The sequence below is a fragment of the Dromaius novaehollandiae genome, chromosome 20, assembly GCF_036370855.1.
Source record: "Dromaius novaehollandiae isolate bDroNov1 chromosome 20, bDroNov1.hap1, whole genome shotgun sequence".
NCBI classification, from domain to species: Eukaryota; Metazoa; Chordata; class Aves; order Casuariiformes; family Dromaiidae; genus Dromaius; species Dromaius novaehollandiae.
The window spans coordinates 8,429,386-8,451,557 of NC_088117.1; the positions used below are offsets into that span (position 1 = coordinate 8,429,386).

Below are 22,172 nucleotides of genomic sequence, written 5' to 3' on the forward strand. Positions count from 1 at the left end.
GACTCATGAACAACTTCTAAGGGAATTGCACCACTTTCGATTATTTCATCCTAGTTTGACATTAAAACTTCCTTAATTCTAAACATTTGAAGAGATTTTTAATAATAATCATGAAAACAAGGCCAAGAAGGAGGAGAAAAGAGATTATAAATAAATACAAGGTTACATTAAATACTCTACTGGTATTTTATCCTATGCTTAGAGCCTTTCTTTTTTCCTCTTTTAATTGTACGGTGTTCTTTCCATTTAGTCAAAACATCCTTCCACTACAATGGGCCTAAAAATAACAAGCATGCACTGGTTATGCATTATCAGAAAGAGATAATGTCATAACGGGAACTTTGAAGTCCATAACAAATTAGTTCTATCTGCTGCTAGAGCTTTCAGAAGCAAATTCTGCATTGGTTCACTTAGCAGTCACTACAGCTTACCCTTGAAATATGACCTCTGCTTTGCCCAAGTTGTTAGAAAGAGGAGATGGAAAAGCAGCATATTTATTGGTGTATTAGAAACACAGAGCTAACCAGTACTCCCAGCTAAATTCTGACAGCTTCCACTGGTATTAGTGGGAGTTCCACATGCTTCAGAGAGGGCATAAAGCAATCCTATTTAAGCAGTTGCAAATGGAGTAGCTAAGCCTAAAAGTTTGGCTGTTTTGCAAGTTGGGCATGAGGCAAGACTTTATCCTCTTTGTAGCTTAAATATTGCAAAATATTAAGCTATTCCATTTATCATTTTGGTTCTAACAACATCCAGTGAAATAGGGGCCCTGGAAAGAAGTGATTTCCAAGTTCTTGGTAGCACCAATAGAGGGAGGGAACACAGAGTTGGCAGTCGGAAAGAGGCCTGTTGTTAGCAGCCTGCACTTCCAAAGCTTTAATGCAACTATATAACTTCATGCTTACTTGCTATTGTACTACACAGTTCCGATGCTATAAATCATTGAAGTCCATGGATGCAGTACAAAGCTCAACTACATGAAGCTGGAAACGGAATGTCAAAAGGCTCAGAAATGCCCAGATGAAGCGCAAAGCACTGCTTTTGGTTTTTGTTGGTTTTTGTTTGTTTGTTTGTTTTTAAACAGTAATCCCTTACCATCCGCTGGCAATGTTTTACTGGCAGTGAGAAACGTTGCAGAACTTAGGTTTTTACATCCCTCCAGCTAGAGTTGACTCATAGCTCCGAACGCAAGGTAAAGTGGTAAAGTGCTAGAACTAGAGCTTTCTCTGTAATTATTTTCTTTCTGACCAATACATCTCCTGTATTTGTTATTCCCTCTAAAGCTCTGGATTCTGAACTGGAGTTAACGCATAAGGAGCGGAGCTTTCATTTACCATTCCCCTTCTTCATTAATTCTGAATGTGATTTTTCTGGGTAGAAAAAGCGAAAATAAAAACAAAGAACACCAGTCAAGAGCAAAGAAAGAACTTCAAATGCATCGCTGCCTTATATTAGTTTCATGGTTTGTAAGGTAACTCATACATTTCAAGTTTGGTGATACTGTAGTAGTGTTGTTACGATTACCATATCCTGGAGATTGCCCAGCTGGGAAACACACGTCTGTGTGGGCCCAGAGTTTCACACAAAGTGTTTCCTGCTCAGCAGGCTCTTGGTTTTACTCACTGTTGTGCTAGCTATATTATCACCAGCTGTCCTTGCATTCAGCTTTCCTGGAATATGACCTCATATTCAAAGTGGACTACAGCTCAGATCTAGTTAGACTTTCCTATCCAAATTTTTCCAGGCTTGAAAAAGATGAGTAAAGGAGACAACCTTCAACTTGAATCCTTTCAGAAGGAGAAACTCTCCTGTTAGCCTGAGAGTACCAAAACTTGCTTCTTAAAATTTTAAGAGGTGAGATGGGACAAGCTGCATCACTGGATAAAGTAGGATATGATCTGGAAATAGAGAAGGTGATAAATTGCTGCATCGCAGGTGCTACAGTGTGCATCTATGGCCACTCCTACAAAGCAGCAGGATCTGCAAAAGGGCAGAAATAGGCATATTACTTCTACAGGAAACAAATAGGCTAGCAACCACTGTTCCAGTAGATGAAAAATCCTTGATCATATTTAAGAAAAAAGAACCCTTTGTGGTCGTAAGTCTTTTCCAGACAGAATATGCTAAACTCCTAATTGTTCAGATAGGACAAGCTGTTAAATGCATTTTTGTTAGCATGGTGTTTACATTATATCCCTTAGTCGTTACTGATGCTCAAAACCATCTTGGCCTAATATTACCTGTGCACACAAACCATCAATTTGACATATCTGCAAGAAGGGAAAAGGACCAACTTGAATGTAAAATCCACCTTCATTCGAAAATGTAGCTTAAACCTTGGGTGTTTCTGAAGGCCTCCATAAAGGTTTTGAGTAGAGCGTAGGCCTAGGTATGAATCTCACCCTAACATGATTTTCAACATGCAGCGCCAAGAATTGTACCCAAAGGGGTACGTTGTTCTAACATGGATTTCAGTGTCTCATGTCCCCCTTCTCCCATCCCCAAAAGAAACAGTTACTTTCATATTCCTTGGTTTCCCATTCCCGTGCCCTGCTCTGTGCAAGAGCAACTGCTGAACAGAAAGTAGTGGATTCATTTCAAAACCTCAGCCTAAGGCTTACGCCACCGATTAACTGCTGTCTCCAGGCTCTGGGAAATGAATAGCACAGAAAGAATTCCAGTGAAAAAGATGTATGGGAAATTCAAACAGCCAGCAAGACACATGCTGTTTGTATTTGAAGCACTAATGTGATCCATGAGAAGGGCTGAAAGAGCATACAGAGGCTTCATTTACGAAGGGAGCAGATAATTTTGAAAAACTGAATAGAAAACATATTTGCCCTTGTGTTGACTGTACATCAGGAAACTCTTTATCAGCCAATAAGTCTTTTTTTTTTTTTTTAAAAAAAGAAAACTCCTACAGTAATGTTCAGTAAGTCTCAAATCTTCAAAGAAAGAATTTACAGTGAAGTAGCAAATTTTGCCAAACTTGTATTCAATTATTTATGTAACCAACATTGTAAGTACTTCCATTATTACCTTATAATAAAGAGCTGAAATAAAGATGTTTCTGCAACATTTAATTGTCTGACCATTATAAAGAAAACCCATCTGTATAAGAATTGGTGGTGATTAGATATCTAGAATGACGTCCACCATTTTCCTTATCCTAGAAAGAAGCCTATTTTTCAGTAATATGTAAGTATCTCAAAAAGTAGTAATCCTACCAAAAGGAGAGAATATTTCTCAAAATATTTTGAAAGACAAAAACAGTATAGCAATAGATGCATTTCTGCATGTTAACTAGATTTGGGAAATAATCTGAGCATATCCTAACACTGCATGAGACATAAAGCAACTTGGGACAAGAACCTGCTCCTTGTTTTAGTTCTACAATTACAGAGCCCTCACACTGTGGCCTGGACCCAGGATTTAAGTCTCCGTACAAAGCGATCAGTAGTAAAGACGGCAATCAACAATTCAAACAATGCAACACTTACATTCTTGTGATCAATTGATTCTGCTGCCTTTGTTATTTCATCCAGACACTTCCCAATGATGGGGATCACTTGGCGGTCGACCTCTGCAAAAGTTTTCATGGATTCACCTATCCTCACGATTCTTCTTTCTTCCATTTCTTGTATTTTCTAGAACATTACATTTGATTTTGATCAAGTATCAAAAGTCACTTCACAGTTTCAATCAATTTCTCTCCCCAGCATATACCAGCTCCTTTTAAATTTATGATTTAAATACATTTTTAAGAACAGCTAAACTAGGACAGCTGCTCTCATGAAAGCAGCAATTTATGTTGTTCCCTCAAACATCAAAATGTTATTCTAAAAGTATTCTCTGTGTTACTGTAACTAGGAATTTTTCAATTAACTTTCAAAGTTAGAAAATGCTGATTTGCCAAAAACCCAGCCGTAGACTTTTGTAAGGATGGCTCCTAAGGCTTTCAATGTAATTCCTGGAAAGTTGAATGCTTTCTCATGTTCTGTGACATGTTCTGAAAGATCTCATTTTCATTCCAATAGAGAATCCAAACAATCAAAAAACTTGACATCCCTCCAAGAAGAGAATTCTTGCTTTGTAGGTAGTCCTACACATCATGTATTATTTACGCCAAACCTCCTCAACATACACTCCCTGTCGGTCACTAGATTCAGTGCTGTGATCTCCAGTATCTATTTCACAGACTTGTGGTTTAGAACACAGGGAAAGTGGATGTGGCATAACACTATTATGATAGATTATAACAGGGTACAGAAGGGCATGAACAAGAACTGCCTGTTTCACGTTAGCCTGAAGGAATCTGATGGAAAGTTGTCAAATTAAAAAAAAAAAAAATCTGCATAACCTTGACTGACCCATAAGCCAACAAAAACAAAAAATGCTACAATTAAAGGAAACAACAGACACAATTTTCTAAAAAGCAACCATTATTTCAACACTTAAAATACTGGAGCTTTCTCATGGACTGGTAGTGAAAAGGATGCTTCTGCAGAACTTCTAGGCATGCTTACCTACAAATCAGAGTGCTCATCAGATTTAGTATTAAATACAAAAATATTGCAAGAAGTCTGTATGTGATGCCAGGAATAATTTATCTCAAAACTCTGGTTTGAAAGATAGTGAAGTGAATAATTAGACACATATTTAACTAAAAAGTTGAAGTTATGAATAAGAAAATGTCTATTTGCTATGCAAATATCAGTTATTTCTGATCAGATGATAAACATGTGACAATTTCTCTCTTGGAGAGGTTATATTTTCCACTTCTTGGTTCTTATGACCCATTACAATGGAACAGTCATTTAGGACCTATGTTCCACTACATTACTCTTTCTTTGTTCAAGCACAAACTCAGATCTTCAGTCAGTATAAGTCTGATGGCTATTTTGTTCTTTTTCTACAGTCTGTCCTGAGCATCCTAAAACATAATCAGCAAACTTACTTAAGCCCTGACATTCACTATCACAGAGTTATTGCGATTTAAATCTAAACATCTGTGAAGTCTGGTTTGAAAAAAGGTTAGAAAGGACTGTGAGGCTTTACAAATGTAAGGATACCCAGCTGACTTCTTCCCCAACAGTGCAAATAATGCTCTCATCCTCAGCTGCACAGACACAAGGGTTTAATAGAACAAGACTGTGAGCAACTCCAAAAAAGACTACTGTAATTTGTCATGATAATCCCATGTCATACATAAACTAGATACCAAGTGATCAGTAAAGAGATGGAGACAATTTATCACACCAAGCTCTCCAGCTCTTGGATTTGTAAATTGCAAATAAAATTTGCTAAGAGAGACAAAACTGACACAGTAAAAGACAGGGTCATAGAACTGAACCAATGTGCAATATATCCCTCTCTTATCACAAGAGGAATACAGCCTACTCTAGATTAGTGCCAAAGGCCCTCACCTGGAATATATTTGGTATGTGTGTGTAGTAATGATCATGCTGCTCACTGTTGAACTTCTGTAGAGTGGAAGAATATTCTGCCTTGCTGTCTTCTGCCATTTGATGTCGCAGTTGGGCTTGCTGTCTTGCCTAAAGAAATGCCAAAAGAAATTTAGAATTTGTATTATATGGAAATAAATTGCATTGCATTGCTCCTAGTGTTGCTATCCTTGCCAACAAGCAGTACAGAAACATTAGCATATGGGGCTCTGAACACTTCCATTTTTGATTTTTGCTATTTCCTGTAATGTATTTCATCTGCTTCAAGCTTAAGGATACAGCGTGTGCTGCAGGACTTCGGTCCTCATTCTTCTGTCAAACGTGGCATGGCTTTGCCCTCTGTTAAACTGGCATATATGTCCGCCTTTAAAATTCAGAATTTTCAGTTAAATCAGTGAAAGCATGGCATATGGAAAACTTGTGTTCCTAGTTTGCCTAAGTAACAGTTCTCACTGCTTAGATGTGCCCTCAGAATGAACATCTCTTGTCATTTGCCATCTGTATTAAACAAAGAGTAAGTCTTTCTGCTAGATCTGTGACAGAAAACAGCCCACTTCCCCAACTAGCACATCTCACATTATGCGTGGAGCGACTGATCTTTGCTTTTGTAACAATGTGTTATTTCCATGAGCCATTTTGCATTCCACGAACCCACCTCTCTTCCTACTGCATGTAAAACACTAAAAAAATATTACACCACTAGCAGCCCGCTTAGGGGCACAAACTTTTTCTGTACGTTTATGGACACTCTCTTCTTGTTCCACTTAATGCCTCATTGGATGGCACCCACTTTTTTTCTAATGAACTACTTGCCTGTCGGTTAGCAGTATCTTTTGGGGAAAGGGGAGGGGAGAAGGACAAGGAGGTTGCTTTTGTCTCATTTCCTTTTTTTTTTTTTTTTTTTTTTTTTTTTTTTTTTTTTTTTTTTTTAAACCACATCACCAAGACAGAACACTTGAATTCATGCTCCCACAGTGCTCTCTGCAAAAGTTCCTGTATCTATACTTCCCTGAATAGGGCGGGCACAAACTGCACAAGGAAAGGGGAGCCTGAGTAGCAGCCAAGATATAACTCCCTTCCTACTTTTACCCACGCAGAAGATTTGCTTTGCTACCCAGCTTAACATAGCAGAGCAGTGGGCAATTAACCTCACTTCTTTCCCTGGAACAACCTGTCCCTGAGTGACCCTTTTATATTTTCAGATCTCTCTCTTTACAATTCTTCTTCCTAAGGCCTTGTCATCTGTTTCACTGCCCAATATTACTTCTTTGCTATCCCATCTGTTTATTTTAGCTGCCTTCTCCTCCTTTACTGTTGGCCTTCAGACAGAAGCTCTTCCTTCTCTTTCTTTTCTGCACAGCTTCCTGCACTCACATGCCTTCGTTCCCCACCCCACGTTCACTTGCTGAAGCGCTCTCTCCCACTTGCTTGGAGTTTGCATCCGGCCAGGCTCATTTTGCACTTGTGTGGCCCTTCCTCCACCTTCCACACTCCCACCTGTCCCAGCAGAGCCTGTTCCAGGGCTGTGGACCAAACGCTTGCTCCAGGGAAGTCGGTGGGAGCTTTGTCATTGACTCAAGTGGGCCTGGGATTTGGCCTTGTAAATCTAAACCCTCCTGTTCGCACTAGTTTTTCAGGCAGCCATAAAGTCTCCTCAGCTACCACTGTCTACCTAACCCTGGACCAGTGCTGACAATATTTCTTGAACACTATGTTTCAATCACTCCCTCAATTCCAGAATAATCCCTTTAAGAAAGGGGAAGGAAAGACTGCTTTAAAAACCATTTAAAGCATGCTTGGGTGTTTCAGGGAAAGTAGTTCAACAAACGATGTTAACATATTCTAAGGAGGGGGCTACCATTAAAAATGGTTCAGAATTGAGTTATCATTTGAACTGTTCCAAGCAGACAATAGTTTCCTGACAATAAATCCTTGAAATACCAAATCATGGAACATTTTAGTAACCATAACTGGAAGGTAGCAAATTCTGCCAGAAGACTTCAAACCTCAAAGAAGTAGGTTTCCCTCCCATTTGCCCAGCTCACACATCTCACCTAAACTTCTTTCACCTCAATTCAGCTATTGCTTTCGCAAGCACAGTCAGCTGTAGGAGCTTTGTAGATCCCCTTCATATTCTTTTTACAAAAAGAGTAATTCAAGTACAGTGAGAAAATTCTGGGTACAGGGTGCCTAAGAGGAGATGAAACAGTAGCATCAAATGGAATTTTTAACTGACCACTAACTCTTGTAAAGGGAACATACAAAACCTCAGAAAATTTACCTGCAGCAATGAAATTCCAAGAAGCTGTATCATTTTTGTTGTGCCCGAGCGCTACATAATTTATTAAATTTTCTCATCCACACAGTCGTATGAGCTACATTGAATATGAGTGGAAAACAATACAGCCTTGTACAACAAACAAATATACCAGCAAAACAAAGTCAGCCATGGAAAGTCTGACAGCTGTAAGAGTAATGTACGGTTGTCTCCCAGCCCCTTCCTCAGGACCCAGCTGCTACAGATCAATATTCATTTGTGAGGCCCATTCTCTTCGGCTACCTAAGAGCAACCCATTGTTTGAGCTGACTTCTATAGAAGGCCCAAGCCCACTTATACCAGCTGTCTTTTTTTAATAGTGCAACTCAGGAATTTGTCCCTCAACTCTATTGTTGAAACAGAAAAACAAGAAATCCATTATTGCGCATTTCGAGCCGGGTCCTGCAAACATTAAGCCATCAGAGTTCATTCTCAAGAGCAAGCTCATTAGCTGGATATGAGCAAAGTGACTCGGAGCTAAATGTATACAGGAGAAGACTCTCAGTTTCCAAAACTATCTCAACTGGCCCCAAATAAAAGACGACAGCAGATGAGTAAGTAAAGTTGGGTACGTTCCAAAAAACAAGAATTTTTGCATGAGAGCCCCAGTGATGTTTTGTTTCTCCTGGCCATTTTATGCATTTGGCAAGCTTGAAACAGCTTAAATGTTTTTCCAGTGAGATAGTTTGATCTTAAAATAAAAATATAAAAAAAGCCTGGAATTTTTTTTTTATTACTTCATTGAATGTGTCACTTAATACTAAAAGTGATGATGTTAGAGTAACAGAATTTATTTTATAGCTAGGCTCCTGTGCTCTGTTGGAAGCACAGAATGATAAAAATGAGATGGCGACCTTAAGTTTCAACATGGAGAGTAACGGATGCAGCGGCCTGGAGCTGCACGGAGTCACAGGTGCTTTATGGAGGGAACAGAATATTTTAGGAACAATTTATAGTTGAGCTTCACAGAAAATAAACACCAAATACAATTTTGTCTTCTTTACTGCTCTTTACTGCACACAGATGGCTCCAGTGAGGGTATTTTTCAGGCTTCTTGGGATTAACCTTCAAATATTTGATCTGAATGGTATTTTCTGGAGGCAAGGCTTCAGAATAGTTCTAGAGAACTAGACCATGACTTCAGATACGGGAGGACAATACTGTCATGCAGCTTTCAGTCAACATGCTCTCTCCTTTTAAGCGGGCAGGGATGGCTGAGCAAGCGCTTGGGTTTCCAGCGCCACATGTGAAAGCACAATCCAGATCTTTTGCAGACCGCCAGATTTCTCTCAGTTGTAAGGGAGATGTCAAAACTAGGTACTTGTAATGCAACATCTGCTCCCCCTTTTAAAGGGGGAAAGGATAAGGTTACCTTTCTGCATCATGAAAAATCAGAAAACAGCATATACATTCACGGGATTTGGGGGAAGAAGAATAATAAAGGCAGTTCACTTTCAAATTTCATATTTAGTCTGAACCTACTTGTCACTTGTAAAACAAATGCTTGAAAAATTTGGCAGTTTGGCAACACGATGCAACTTTGCAGGGATAGTCACTGCATGTGAGAGAACGTGATAGAAGAATTATTAATAAGAAAAGTTCTCAACAGTCCTTGCAAACATACGGTACTATAAAAGCCTTATATACTGACCTGAAATCAAAACTAGTCACTTTGCCTTTGACCAGAGCTCATAAAAGGAAAAGTTCACAAATTAGAGAAAGAGGATATTCACACATTTATGACTGGCATTGCCAACCTTGGAGGAGTGAGAAAACGCTAGCACATTGCCATGCAGAACATGATGCTTCACAGAATTAGAAAATAAATTCTTGTACTGTGTTACTTGCTTACACTTTCTCCCCCCAAAGTTAGGTTTATGTGAAAGAAAACTGGTGAAGTATAGGAGAGATTTGGGGAGGCAGGAGGAGAGGTACAGTTTCTGCCATTTCATCCTGCAGTAACGATAAAGAATGAAGGATTTTTTTTTGCTGAGAACAATTTTCTAAAACACATTCCAGAAACAGCAGCAGGGTCAATAGACACACTGTCTTTTGGGTTTACACAGACAAAAAATGCAGCTCCTCAAGGCTGTTGGGGTGGGAGTGATATGAATAACTGAAAAGGGCAGAAAAAAAGCTTTGGCTACTATTCAGCTGACCCACACTGAGTGGAACAGTTCAGCTTCTCAGCAGTTACTCTTACCCAGAGTGGCAGTTTCCAGACGAAACTTTGGTGAAGCTTGCTTTCTTCTCTTCTCCCTGCCCCCTCCTCTTAAAAAATAACAACACTTGGACAGCACATGAGATAGATCACTGCCAGGCCACTGCCTGCCAGAATAGACACGTCTTTGGTAAACCCAAGATCAGACTAAAATGTAAACACAAAAAAACACCACCCCCCCCCCCAAAAAAAAAACACCCACATCTTTCAAAATAAGTTAATGATAAAGGCAGACTCAGAAACACTTCACCAATTTCAGGAATGCTTTCAATTGCTCCCAGATTTTTTCAGCCGCAGCCTCTGGTCCTGCCTACACAGACACTCTCACATCGCTGCTCTCTGCCACGAGCAGGCATTATCACCAAAGGCAGCGGGGCGCCTCCTGGTAGCAGCAACACTGGCAGCATTAAGAATAGTGGGAATTGTGCCATGGACTTCAAAACAGGGCCAGGATTTCAGGCTCTGATTTACATAGCCTCCAAATCAAGCTCCATTGTTTACTATTTTGCAATAATCAGTCTGATCTCTCTGAGCTAGCAAGCAAAAAAAAGGATTCACAATTCGTTTTCCTGAAAGCGAGAAAAGCGAGGAGGTAGAATGAGGGAATGCAAAAGAACAGGCGAGGAAAAAAAAAAGAAAAGAGAGAGAGGAAAATTAAAGATCATTACTTTCAACACTAGAAGGGATGGAAAAAAAAATCTGACAGTCTGTGTATTCCTGAAATTCCTTGGCTGAATATAATATACAAATGAGCAAACAGCTGACAGGGAATGGAAAACCTTCATGATCAAACCTCAGGAAATGTTATCTATTGCACTAGCATTCCACGTAATTCTGACAGATTATAGAAGTGCACACTAACAAGCGAAATACTAGAGTAATAAAACATCACTAAAGCTCTAATGAGAAAGGCAGACCAAATTTATAGAGCTGGGAGAGCAGCACAGTAAGACACTCTGCAAGACCCTAGCCCAGCTCAAGCTGTTCTGGTTCTATCTGCACTATTTAAAATAAATAAATAAATATTTTGCAACAAGGACTCACCTAACTGTGTCAGTCCTGTAGTCATCCAGCCAGTTCTGTGGCATGATTACAAACGCAGTTGCTAGCTGGTTAACGGAGTCTGACAGCTGCCGGTTAACTTGAACTTTTAAGTGAGCCAGCCCCAGACTTAGGATGCCTGGCTTTAGATCTCAGTTCTGCCACAGACTCCCTTGCACAAATTTCTGAGTGCTTCATTTCCCATGTATAAAGCAAGGGCATAGATATTTCTTTTCCATCATGTCCAATTTATCTTGTCAATTTTGTTTGCAGAATGTTCAGCAGTCTAAAGGTTATGTAAGAGGACCACCATTACATAAGAAATACGAACAGCAGCAAGGGCCACAGTGGCATACACCAGAAAAGTACCACCACTCAAAAATGCTGTTTTAAGGCCCTAATGAATTAATTATGCCCTGAAATCAGACGTTTGTCTTCTTGCACAGCAGTTCTAATGCCACAAAGATTAAATACGCAAATTGCCTTGGTAACCAAACTGCCGACAGGGAAATCCTTGCTTACGTGCAGTAGCCAGCCTGCAGTTTGGAAAAATCCACTTCCTTCAGGATAGCTGATGAAAGTCTGAGTTATTGCTAAAGAAAGGGGTGCTGGCACAGTGAGGGAAGGATAAGTGGAATAGAGGAAGTAAGAATGGAGGAATGGACAAGAAGAGAAGTATCTGGGACAGAGGCTGATAAAGTTTAAATGATTTCTCGAGAACTGTTTAGTTGTACTAACATAAGCAAATTAATTTTTGTACTGCATAAACCTAAGTATTGAATATAAATAATGGAAGTTATTCCAAGACTGCATAACAGATCGCTTAGTTCATACTTGGAATACTGGACACAGTTCTAATCATCTTCCTCGGGGGAAGATTTTACAAATATAGGCAATGCACAATGCATAGTCAGGGCTGAAGACAGCTGGTGATATGCATTTGCTAGCCTTAAAGCCTAATGTTATAGCTACAATACATTCACTGTTACACTGAACAGCGTACAGAAAATAAGGTAAATCCTGATGTCTTTGCTTCATTTCCACTTAGTTCTTACATAGGTAGAATAAACTATTCTAATATTTTGACAGAGTAAGAATGACTACAAACTAGTTTTCCAAGCATCTAAGCATAAACGAATTTGCTTTGCATTACCTAAGAATGCTTCTTATATTACACTTTTGATTCAACTACAGTTGCTCCTTAATTCAGAAGCACTCCCTTTCCTTCCCTAACATGTCTGCTCCACAGAGTAATCCCCCTCCCAATAAGGCTGCGTTTCTACGAAACTCTCAGTCAAATTGCTATGTAGGGCATTACTGGAGAGCACTGCTAAGATGAAATGCAAGTTTGGATGGATTTCCCTTATCTTATACTAAAGCTGACTGATACTTGCGTTCCTTGATCACTTAACACCAAACACAGTATCTGCACAGGATACATAATATTAAATTATCCTGCTACCCCTGCTACAGTCATTAACTCTTTATTTACTGGAAATCAAAACTCATACATTAGTCACAAGTCTAAAGGAAAACAGCTGCTGTATCATCACTGCGTGTCACTAATGGAGAGCTGCGAACAAGGCTTACTATTCCAGAAATGCAAATGACTGTCCTGAGGGACTCCCTGCATTCACATACTACACTGCCCATTAGGAAGGAAGCAGTTCCAAAAGGAGATCATCAGATGGCTGCATAACCCATAAAAATCATGTTAGGGCAAATGTAATGGCCTTAAATGACGTTACCAAGACAAGACTGCACTTGAATTGATGGGAAATTTGGCCCACGTCACAAGCAGAGCCGTAGAAGGGTTTAGCCAGATCCATCCGCACAGTGAAAGAAAAGCAGCTGCCTAATCAATGCATGCAAAACTCACTCTGCAGAGAACATGGGGAAAATCTCATGCAACATCTACCTCTCAAATAAGAAACGCAGAGGCCAGGCTCTCTTGGACTATGTGCTGGACTGAGCCTTCTTTACCTAGCCTGCAGATCTCACCGAGACATTGCTAATGCACTTTCATAAAACCACAGCAGGCAAGGAGAAGCAAAGCCTCTGGAATTATTCACTGTAATAGGTGAAAGAATATTCACCATATTAATGACAAAAATACTGTGGAGCTTCTCCAGCTTCTAACACCATCTTCGCATAGCAGTACATTTTCTGCGAAATCCAATATGCCAGTACGCACTGAGTTGGGCTGGAGAAGGAGGGACAATTATCACAGGGCAGATAACTCTTGTCTCCTGAAAAATTAGGCCCATCAAGCAGTTCTGATGCACAGAAGGAAGGCACCCGAAATCTCTGGCTATGCTGCAGTTTACTGCTGACAGTCTTAATTGATCAAAACCTCAGTGACGTACACTGCAATAATTTGGCTCTGAGCTGAAGATGTTCCTCTATGGTTTGCCTGAAAGGTTTCAGCGATGCACAATGCACCTTGCTGTACCACAACCTGTCTGCTATTCTGACAAAATATACTGTAAATGGTGTATGAAGGACAGCATTAAAGCACAGATCAGAGATTTCTCTGGTGTAAAAACAGCTCAGGGTATCCTTCATTGTAAGGATGTGTAAATTCTTAATGAAAAGATTTGTGTCCTGCAGGGCAGCAGCAACCTACAGGCTGGGAGAATACTTGTAACACTTGACAGCATAACTCCATTTGCAAAGGCAGGAAGATCAGCTTATTCCAAGAAACTAAGGAACAGTATTTCTACACTTACGTTCAATAAGACCGTGCCAGTGATTCAGCTCATGGCTGCCCAATGCTACGTAAGTGGACGTGTCTTCTATAGGCAAGGGGGGAGATGCAGACTCTTTATGTTGCATTAAAATTGATGACGAGCACCCAGGGAATGTGGGGTCAGGAAAAGAGAAGAGAATGATGCCTCAGATGTCAAGCGTCAGTATCTTTTTCTACTTACATTTACCAACTAGAAAATTAATGTCATAGTGATACTATTTCATGAGGTTTTACAGCTTTATGCAAATATTATACCACTCTGGGACTCAAAGTCTTGGACAAGGCAGGCATAACCTTATCTGAAAGTCACAGAGAGCAAAGGGGAAAATTCCTACAGTTTTCAATAAACTTGAAATTACTTCCATCTGCCTTAGTTTCTCCATTAAAAGAAAAAAAGAAAAGAAAAAAAAAGCAAGTACCTCTTAACTTGTGCTTATTAATAAACTCCTAAATGTCTCAGAGGCAGCACAGGAATAAAACCATAAAGTTTTTTCCTCTGCTTTCAGATATGACATAGTATGAGAAAAAGAAAAGAGGAAAGCAGCAGCAACATTTTCAAAAAAAGGAATGGTGCAATAACTCCATATTTTGGAGCAAGTTTGATTTCAAACTGACAGCTGACTTCTAAAAGCTCAAGCAGCTATAAGAACGTAAGGAAGCAAATTGAACAGGAAAATCCCACAGCACCAGAAGAGATGTCAGCACATCACAGGATATGAATAAAATCTTAAAACAAACTCAACCTTTTGGGGTGCGGGTCAGAGACTTGCTGAATACAAACCAGTTGAAACAAAACAAAAACAAAACAAGATACTCCAGGAAAAAAAAATAAAACAAACCACACAAGTTTATAGCAAAGTCAGGAGCTTCTTACTAGGTGAGAGTTAAGGTCAAGTTTGCACTTCAGGTCTTTTGCTACCTCCTAAATCCACAAAACATTTACATTAATCTCAAAACCACTTGAGGTGGAATCCTCCTAACACAACAGGAACAAAAACTAGACGATTAGCCCTGACTTCAGAATTGCGGTGCTAGGAACTCACGCACAGCCCAGTTTATGCTGATCAAAGCTGAAGTGAATGTTATTTTCTGGCAAAACAATTATTATCCAGGACCCCGACACATGGCTGTGCTACTCATCAGCAAATGGGCAGACCCTGCCCGATACTGAATATCTCCTGCAAAGTGTCATCCTCCCCCTCAATTGCTATGCAAATCAAAAGCAGCAAAAGCACTCATCCCCTCACATGGTCGGCCTCAACCACTTCCTCTTTAAGAGCAGATTCTGTAAAACGTACTTTGAAAATAAACCTTTAGAAAAAACAGGTTATTTTTTTTTATTACATGAAGTCTGCACGGACCCACGGGGTACCACATTATCCCATAAAGATGTCAGCTTTTTACTGATTGCAGCTCTAAAGAGAAGGAACAAACAATAGAGTGCTTCCTTATATGTACACTGCCTCTACACTGGTGACAGAGACTGTTTCCCCAAATGGTCAAAAAATTAAAGCAACTCCACTGTGGTTTTTGAAACAGAACTCCTTTAAAAGCATACATCCCACCCCCATCCAAAGGAAGCTAAAGCCTGCAGTGATACCTATAAGCTTTCCCACTGCTAGCATCAACATGTTACACAGTTTACTTAGTTTATGTACTTTCACAATACATCTTTTTGCAACACGGTTTTCTACTCTCTCTGCTAAACTGAGCTGACAAAACGTTTGTGCCAACCCGCACTGTGCGTTCACACTTGCACATCCTCGCTGCGGATGTCAGCGGCTTGTAATTTAAAGACTCAGTGCAAACACGGGAAGAGGAGCTCAAGGGTCCTAAATCTACTCCCCTTTTTTGATTTCTGCATAAAGACTGTGACCATCACCAAGATCTGAACACAGCCTTTTGCTCTGTATAACCAACACCAAAAAAGGAGATGGGAGTAAGCAAAGCTAAATACCCCGCTATCTTTTATATCAACTACCAAACTGGCTGGCTGAAAAGATGAACAAACCCGCAATAGCCATAGAAGGGGCAGAGATGGCATATACCCTGCATGCATCAAACCTGAGCTGGTCCTGCATAAGCAGTTTGGACCTTGGTGCAGAACACCTGTACTGCCCATCCAGCCCTGCCTTTAAGCACGAACCTGAGGCCTTTCACCATCCCTTTGTTAAACAGTCCTGGAACCTGAAGAAACAAGTAGGAAAGTAACTCTTAATTTGCTTCTCTACCACTGTTCTGGTTACTTAATCCTAGCAAACCGTAATGCCAAGAGCTATCCCTTCGGCAAGGCCATTTTAAGTGCTGGTAAGTGGTGGCTCTATCACAGAATTTTCTGCTGCACTTCTCAAAGGCTACTATGGTTGAAAGACAGCAGTGCTAGCAGTTCAGAGCCTCATATGGTTTTCCTGTCTCAAAGTATTAGGTACATAAGGGAGCTGCAGTTTTATATAGACAGATACCTGTCCTTATGATCACTGCAGAATTCTAATGCCATCACTTTGTAATGCGTGATGGAAAAAAAAGCTCTAGTGTCTTCTCATATTTGCAGGTACAAGCTAAAGTAGCCAAAGTGTCAAACTCACGCCCAAGAAATGAGGGCAGCTGATCACATTGCTTGAAAAACACCTTGCTCAGCCAACAAGTGAATGGCACTGGCTCTGAACAGTCAAATTGTCTGCTTTCCTGGCCAGAAGGGTTTTTGGGAGCAAGACTGCAGCAACCAAGCCATAAGGGGCAAGCGAAATCAGAGGCACTGCAACAGGAGGAAGAAAGAAAAAGTCATCATCTTGCTTTATCTGAAGCTGAGCAGTCTCTGCACCTCCCTGGAGCAAGTCGGCGAGAGCTGCCCCAAACAGCAGTGCTTGGTTAAACAATATCCTATTTTGCACTTGGGAGTTATGTAACAGCAGTCCCAGTCACATGGGCAAGGGGAAGCAAAGAAAGGGTATTATTCACAGCCTGACATGGATGAACCCAGTTTAACACATACGCTTAGAAAACACTGTTCTCTCTGTTCAGTAATATTATTTCACATTCCACTCGTTTTGATAACCTTTTCCTTCTCCAGCTACCCCACCAGCTGACAGCATAACTGGGAAGTTGACTAATGCCTTCTCCAGAGATTAGCCAACACGTATCACTGCCTTAGCAGACTCTTTTTCTTGGCCTTCAAGATGCCATCAAGCCTATTTTGCAATAAATAATTTACAAATACACACAACACAAAGCTAAGGAAATTCAGAAGGGAAGTCCCTCTGCTCTATTCTACAGGAAAAAAGCGTAAGGGCAAAGATTGCCTACTGGAATTTACCTAACATTATCTGATACATAACCATTATGTAGCCTTTCACTCCGGGCAAAAAAAGCCAGCATTAGAAACAGATGTGGAACTAAGAGAATCACTTTATAGAGATAAAACAGAGATGATCTTTCTCTGGTAGAAAGAGTGCATGTGGCATTACATTTTCAACATCACTGTATACATGTTTACCTGTAAAGTACCCTGGCAAACCCAGAAGGTGATACAGAATTAAACCTTTATGTTGAATTTACAATGAAGAGCCAAGCAAAAGATAAGATGACAGGGGTAATCTTTTCTTTGATACTCAATAACACTTCTGAGGAAATTTTCTGAGCTTGTTTTTCATTTACTGTCCTTACTTCTAATATGCATCCTTGATGCTACCTGCTGCCCAACTTCCATGATGCTCAGCCTACTAGAAACATTTTAAGATTGCACAGATCTAAGGAAAATTTGTACCTGATAGTTTACCAGGATTGAATTAACTGAGTGTGGAATGAAGTGGACTTTTTGAAGAGCAGAAACTGCATGTTACAAAGGAAATTTTGGGCTATAAGTCATTCCTTATGTATAATTTAGTTTCCCTTCCTGCCCCTGCAGCAAAAGGTTTGGTATATTTAAACTTGAGCTCCCCTCCTTATTCCCCTCCCCCCCCCCCCCCAATTAAAGAAATCCCTTGTAAACTCAGAGATATCAATGCTAGAGATCTTCATATAAAATAGTAGTGCCTCTGACGCTACGGTCTGAACTTTACACAAGAGGAGACAAGAATTTAACTTCAGCAAAGAGTAAAATGGAGAGAGTGCTTCTGGTCTGATTTTCCACAGGCGCTAAATTCTATGCTATTTCAGGGTACACATTAAAATGTGCATATAATACCATGTTTTGACCTGCTCAAATGTCCCGACTATTTTCTACCTATATGAATCAAACTTTCATGGAAGACAAAACTATCCCTATACATTGCAACAATCTTGATCAGAAATACCACATTGCATCTTCTGAGCAGATGTGGAACACCAAGAACGGAAGCAATTTAAACATGCCTTCTCCCTCCCCACTGCTTTCTTAAAGTACAGGGGCATCTCTGGACTTAGATGTTTAAACACTGTGCATCCTTCTGCACATCCAATCCTGAATCAAACTAAAGAGAGAAAACATTAAACAGCATTTAAACATTTAAATGTATGTTTAAAAGTTAAGTATCAGCTCAGAAGCTTTGCTGAATTGCGGGTCAATGTACAAAAGCCACAAACAGCTCTGCAACCAGACAGCAAATGTGAAATAAAAATAAAGCTACGTGTCATCTGTGACAAACAAGAATTCCAGTATTCTCCACAACATGAAAAGCTGTCCTGCTGTAAACCTAGCATCAGAACAGCCATCCTGGCAATATTCCACTGCAACTAGTGACATCAGGATGTCTGAAGTGTTGCTCAATGACGCATGAAGTCTGGTTCTACCCGAATCACACAACGTGTGGGTAACTGCAAGCACCTGTTGTCTTCAGGGAATCCTCAAAAGCTTATCTGTCACAGAATCTGGGCTTTTAGTTAAAACTGATTTTGCATAAATGTTTTTGGAGCCATGTCAGCTATGTTAAACTGAGATACCATTACACTGAAGAAATCTGACTGTATCTGTTTACAATTTTTATGCAAATGCAGGTCCCTGCAGAGATATCACTTTTTTCATCTGCCTATGAATTGACTTAAGCAAGGCATTAAGCCTCAGAGGGTTCGTACTACCAGCAGGATTGAGGAATTGATCCTACCACATCCACGTTTACAAATAGTCTCCCCTCACTCTGGCTTACCTTTTCAACATCTGCTTTTGTAACATTGATGTCAGCATCCATTTTCTCAAAATACTGCTGCGCTCTATCAGCTTCTTTGCAATCGCGTTCAAACCGCCTTTTACTCTGAAAAAGAAAAATAGAAGCCTTTGCTATGAGAAAGGAACACGATTTGAAAATCGGCCTAAAGGGCAACCCTGCCTCTAAACTGATCTGCTTTAACTATTGTAAGATTTTAGGACTAGCTTGTTGACATTGGCATGTATTTTCATATTAAAGAACTGCAAAAACAAAGCTGCCATAAATACATTTCTGCTCCAATCTTCATGCAACATCATTGGTATTTCCATGTTTTCCCTATTAACACAAACACCTCTTCTGCGCTAGTCTACCAAATCACTCCTTTCCTACATTTAACTCTCTCAATTTTAGAATACACAACAAGCAAGCTATTAAGATGCACACATATATGAGTAGGACTTTTAGTTACTACTGTCTCCTTTCCTTATCCTCTTCTCCACATTTCTCACATGTTGATGCAATGAATGCTGAGGTCCAAAATCTGATGAATTTACTTTTGAGGAACAGCACCTCAATCAAGAGATGGTCCTATTCGTTATTCATGTAGTCGGAAGCTATTCAGCTTATGGCGGAACATCTAAACAGGATCTTAGGGACTCTGCATTTCCAGGAACGCTTAACACACTTTTCAAGTCATATCAAATGAAATGCTACTCATGATACACACAGATCCTGTGGAAAGCCAAATGTACCATTAAATCAGACTCTCTCGTGCCTCCCAGTGTATTTAAGACAGCAGGGTTTTAAATATCATGTTTCTTCAGTTTTCAGAGCTTTTATTCATACACCCTCTTTTTTCAAATGTCATGTTTGGAACCATGTCTATGAAAACAGTATAAAAATGGCTTAAATTCACTTCTCAGAAGTTTCCACTTACTGCTTCAAGTTGTTTCCAGCAAGTTTCAATATGCTGTTGTGCCTTTCGGCCATCATGGAAGTGCTGTTTAGAAAAAGAAAAGAAAAGAAAAAGAAAACATTTTGAACAACAAAAGAACAGACAGCCAATTATGTTCAAGGAGCTCTAGAGAAAAAACAGAAATTCTGACAGCTGTGTTCTGCAGCTCTGGAAAATTGAGCAGGTGTACAATGACTATCTAATGTCTCAGCAGGCTGCAGATGTATATTTGCATCAATTATAGCAGTTATTTAGACAAAGTCTAATTAATCCCTTTAGCAATTCTACCTTGTATTGTTCACTGTAACTCGTAATTATTGGTTTCCTATACTATGAAATCTTAAGTACTTCTATCTGAAGAGGATCTCTTTGGTTACTGACTGAACACTAGGGCTGAATTAAAATTTCTCTCTACATGGAATTTACCAAGATGCCAGTGACTGACATATTCTAGCAACTGATGTTTGCCCTGATTTTCATTCAGTCTCAACACGAAAATCTCTTCTTTCTAGTTACTGGCTGCATTTGTGAAGCTGGCTGTTTGTTGCTTTTGAGAGGTGTTTAATACTTTGCATCCCCCTAGATACCTTCCGCTCCCATACGTTTGGGTGTGTGCATGCACGTGCACATGCATGCATGAAGGTGCTACAGAAGTTCTGAAATGTCAGCTACGTATTAAATGATAATGTTCTTTAAAACATAGGAACTTCTTATGTGAGCACTGCACAGTTGCCTTTTGCAGCCAGAATCTTTTAGTCAGTCAGTTTAAATAACCACTTCTAGCCCTTACATGATACTCTTCGTCTAAGAATCTAATACGCTTTAGATATTATTCCCTCTATCTTCTATATGCCTCGCTTTTCCTGAAGAGAGGCGATTTGTTCAAGATCACTGAGAGAGTCAATAACACAGCTGTAAACAGAGATCATGAATTCTAATGTAGTCCCCAACTGACTGCTAGAACAGGTTGCTGTCCCTACAAAACATCTTTCAAAATAAATAATACAGAAAAACCACTAATAGGAAGAGAGAGACAGAGGCCTTTCCGCTATATTATTTACTGGCCAGCAGGATGTTTTATTCAAGTACAGTTTCAGAGTAAACTTGAAAGCTTTAGGTCTCATATGGCCCAATAGTCCCACTACAACTCACCAAAATTAATACATCCTCAGGCCCATGCATCATCAACCATTATATATATTTTATGCAACATGGTATCAGTTTGTTATATTTAAAAAAGCTTTAACTTCAGAACAGTAGCCTGCCACAAACTGCCAAGGTTAGAAGTGCCTGCAAGCACTTCAGTTGGCTGCTACTGGGTTCCCTGCATCTTCCGCTAAAGCAACTGGTATTTGCCTATGCCAGAGAGACAGGATTCTTGAGTAAACATGCTACTGACATTTCCTAGCTGCCTTTCTGACTCCAGCAGACAAGCCAGCCCTAGCACATACGAGAAGTACACTTTCACAGGCTGAAAACCATAATTCCATCTCATGCAATGTCCCACAGACTTCTATTGCCTTAAAATCATGATAACCTCCAGCTTAGCTGCATGAGCGGAAGAGCAGCATATCATTCTGAGCGCTCCGGCTACTACCGCCTGTAGTCCCAACTCTGCAAGCAGGGACGCTTACCTACTGCCGAACGTAGGGGCACGCTACAGCTTTTGTGGATTGTGTTTATCTTCAAGTAAAAATTCTTGAAGCACAGAAGAAAGGCACGATGTCAGTAATGCTTATAGTTATGGGTATGTGGAGCACTCAGATCTGCCTGCCATTCTCCTACCTATTGGAAACACTGAATGTGAAGCAGCCAGGCCATAAAAGGCAACACAGCTGAAAGGCTGGCAGTGCTACTGAGCCATCCTTTGCCATTAACTCTGGTGATACTTGTGCACTCCAGCCCTCTCCCCACCATCCTAGGCTCCTCCAAAAACTCATTCACCACACTGTGACATAAAAAAATACGTAACTGTAAAATTGTTTTGGCAGGGGGGGAACTCTAGGTGGAATTTGGTTCCTTTTGTAAATTCTCATTTCCTTTAAAGTCTGTGTGTGACTGAGCTACTGCATCTTCCTTGCTAAAGGGCTTTGAAATACTCCTAATTTCAGGCTTGCCTTTGTAATTAAGAGTTTAGGAAAAGAGTCTAGAGCAGCAATGAAAACAGTCCCAAAGAACAACTGCAATTTAACACTGCATTTTTAAACATTTTGCTAATGAGCATGGAATATGTGGAAGTTTTTAACAGTGAAGCTGCAAGTAAAATTACTTGGCTGTCTTCAGACTGCACATCCTGCCTCCAGC

General features: G+C 40.0%; 1 protein-coding gene across 15 annotated transcripts in view; it reads right to left on the minus strand.

The window, feature by feature from the left end:
- FNBP1 (formin binding protein 1) overlaps positions 1 to 22,172 on the minus strand; it is a 103,320-nt gene that overhangs the window by 31,442 nt on the left and 49,706 nt on the right. For all 15 annotated transcript variants that reach the window (XM_026101832.2, XM_026101844.2, XM_026101843.2 and 12 more), the window contains exons 5-8: positions 19,851 to 19,913; positions 18,914 to 19,018; positions 5,427 to 5,555; positions 3,501 to 3,647 (exon numbers count right to left, since the gene is read on the minus strand). In XM_026101832.2, coding sequence (XP_025957617.1) covers positions 3,501 to 3,647; positions 5,427 to 5,555; positions 18,914 to 19,018; positions 19,851 to 19,913 — 444 coding nt within the window. The remainder of the gene's footprint in view (positions 1 to 3,500; positions 3,648 to 5,426; positions 5,556 to 18,913; positions 19,019 to 19,850; positions 19,914 to 22,172) is intronic.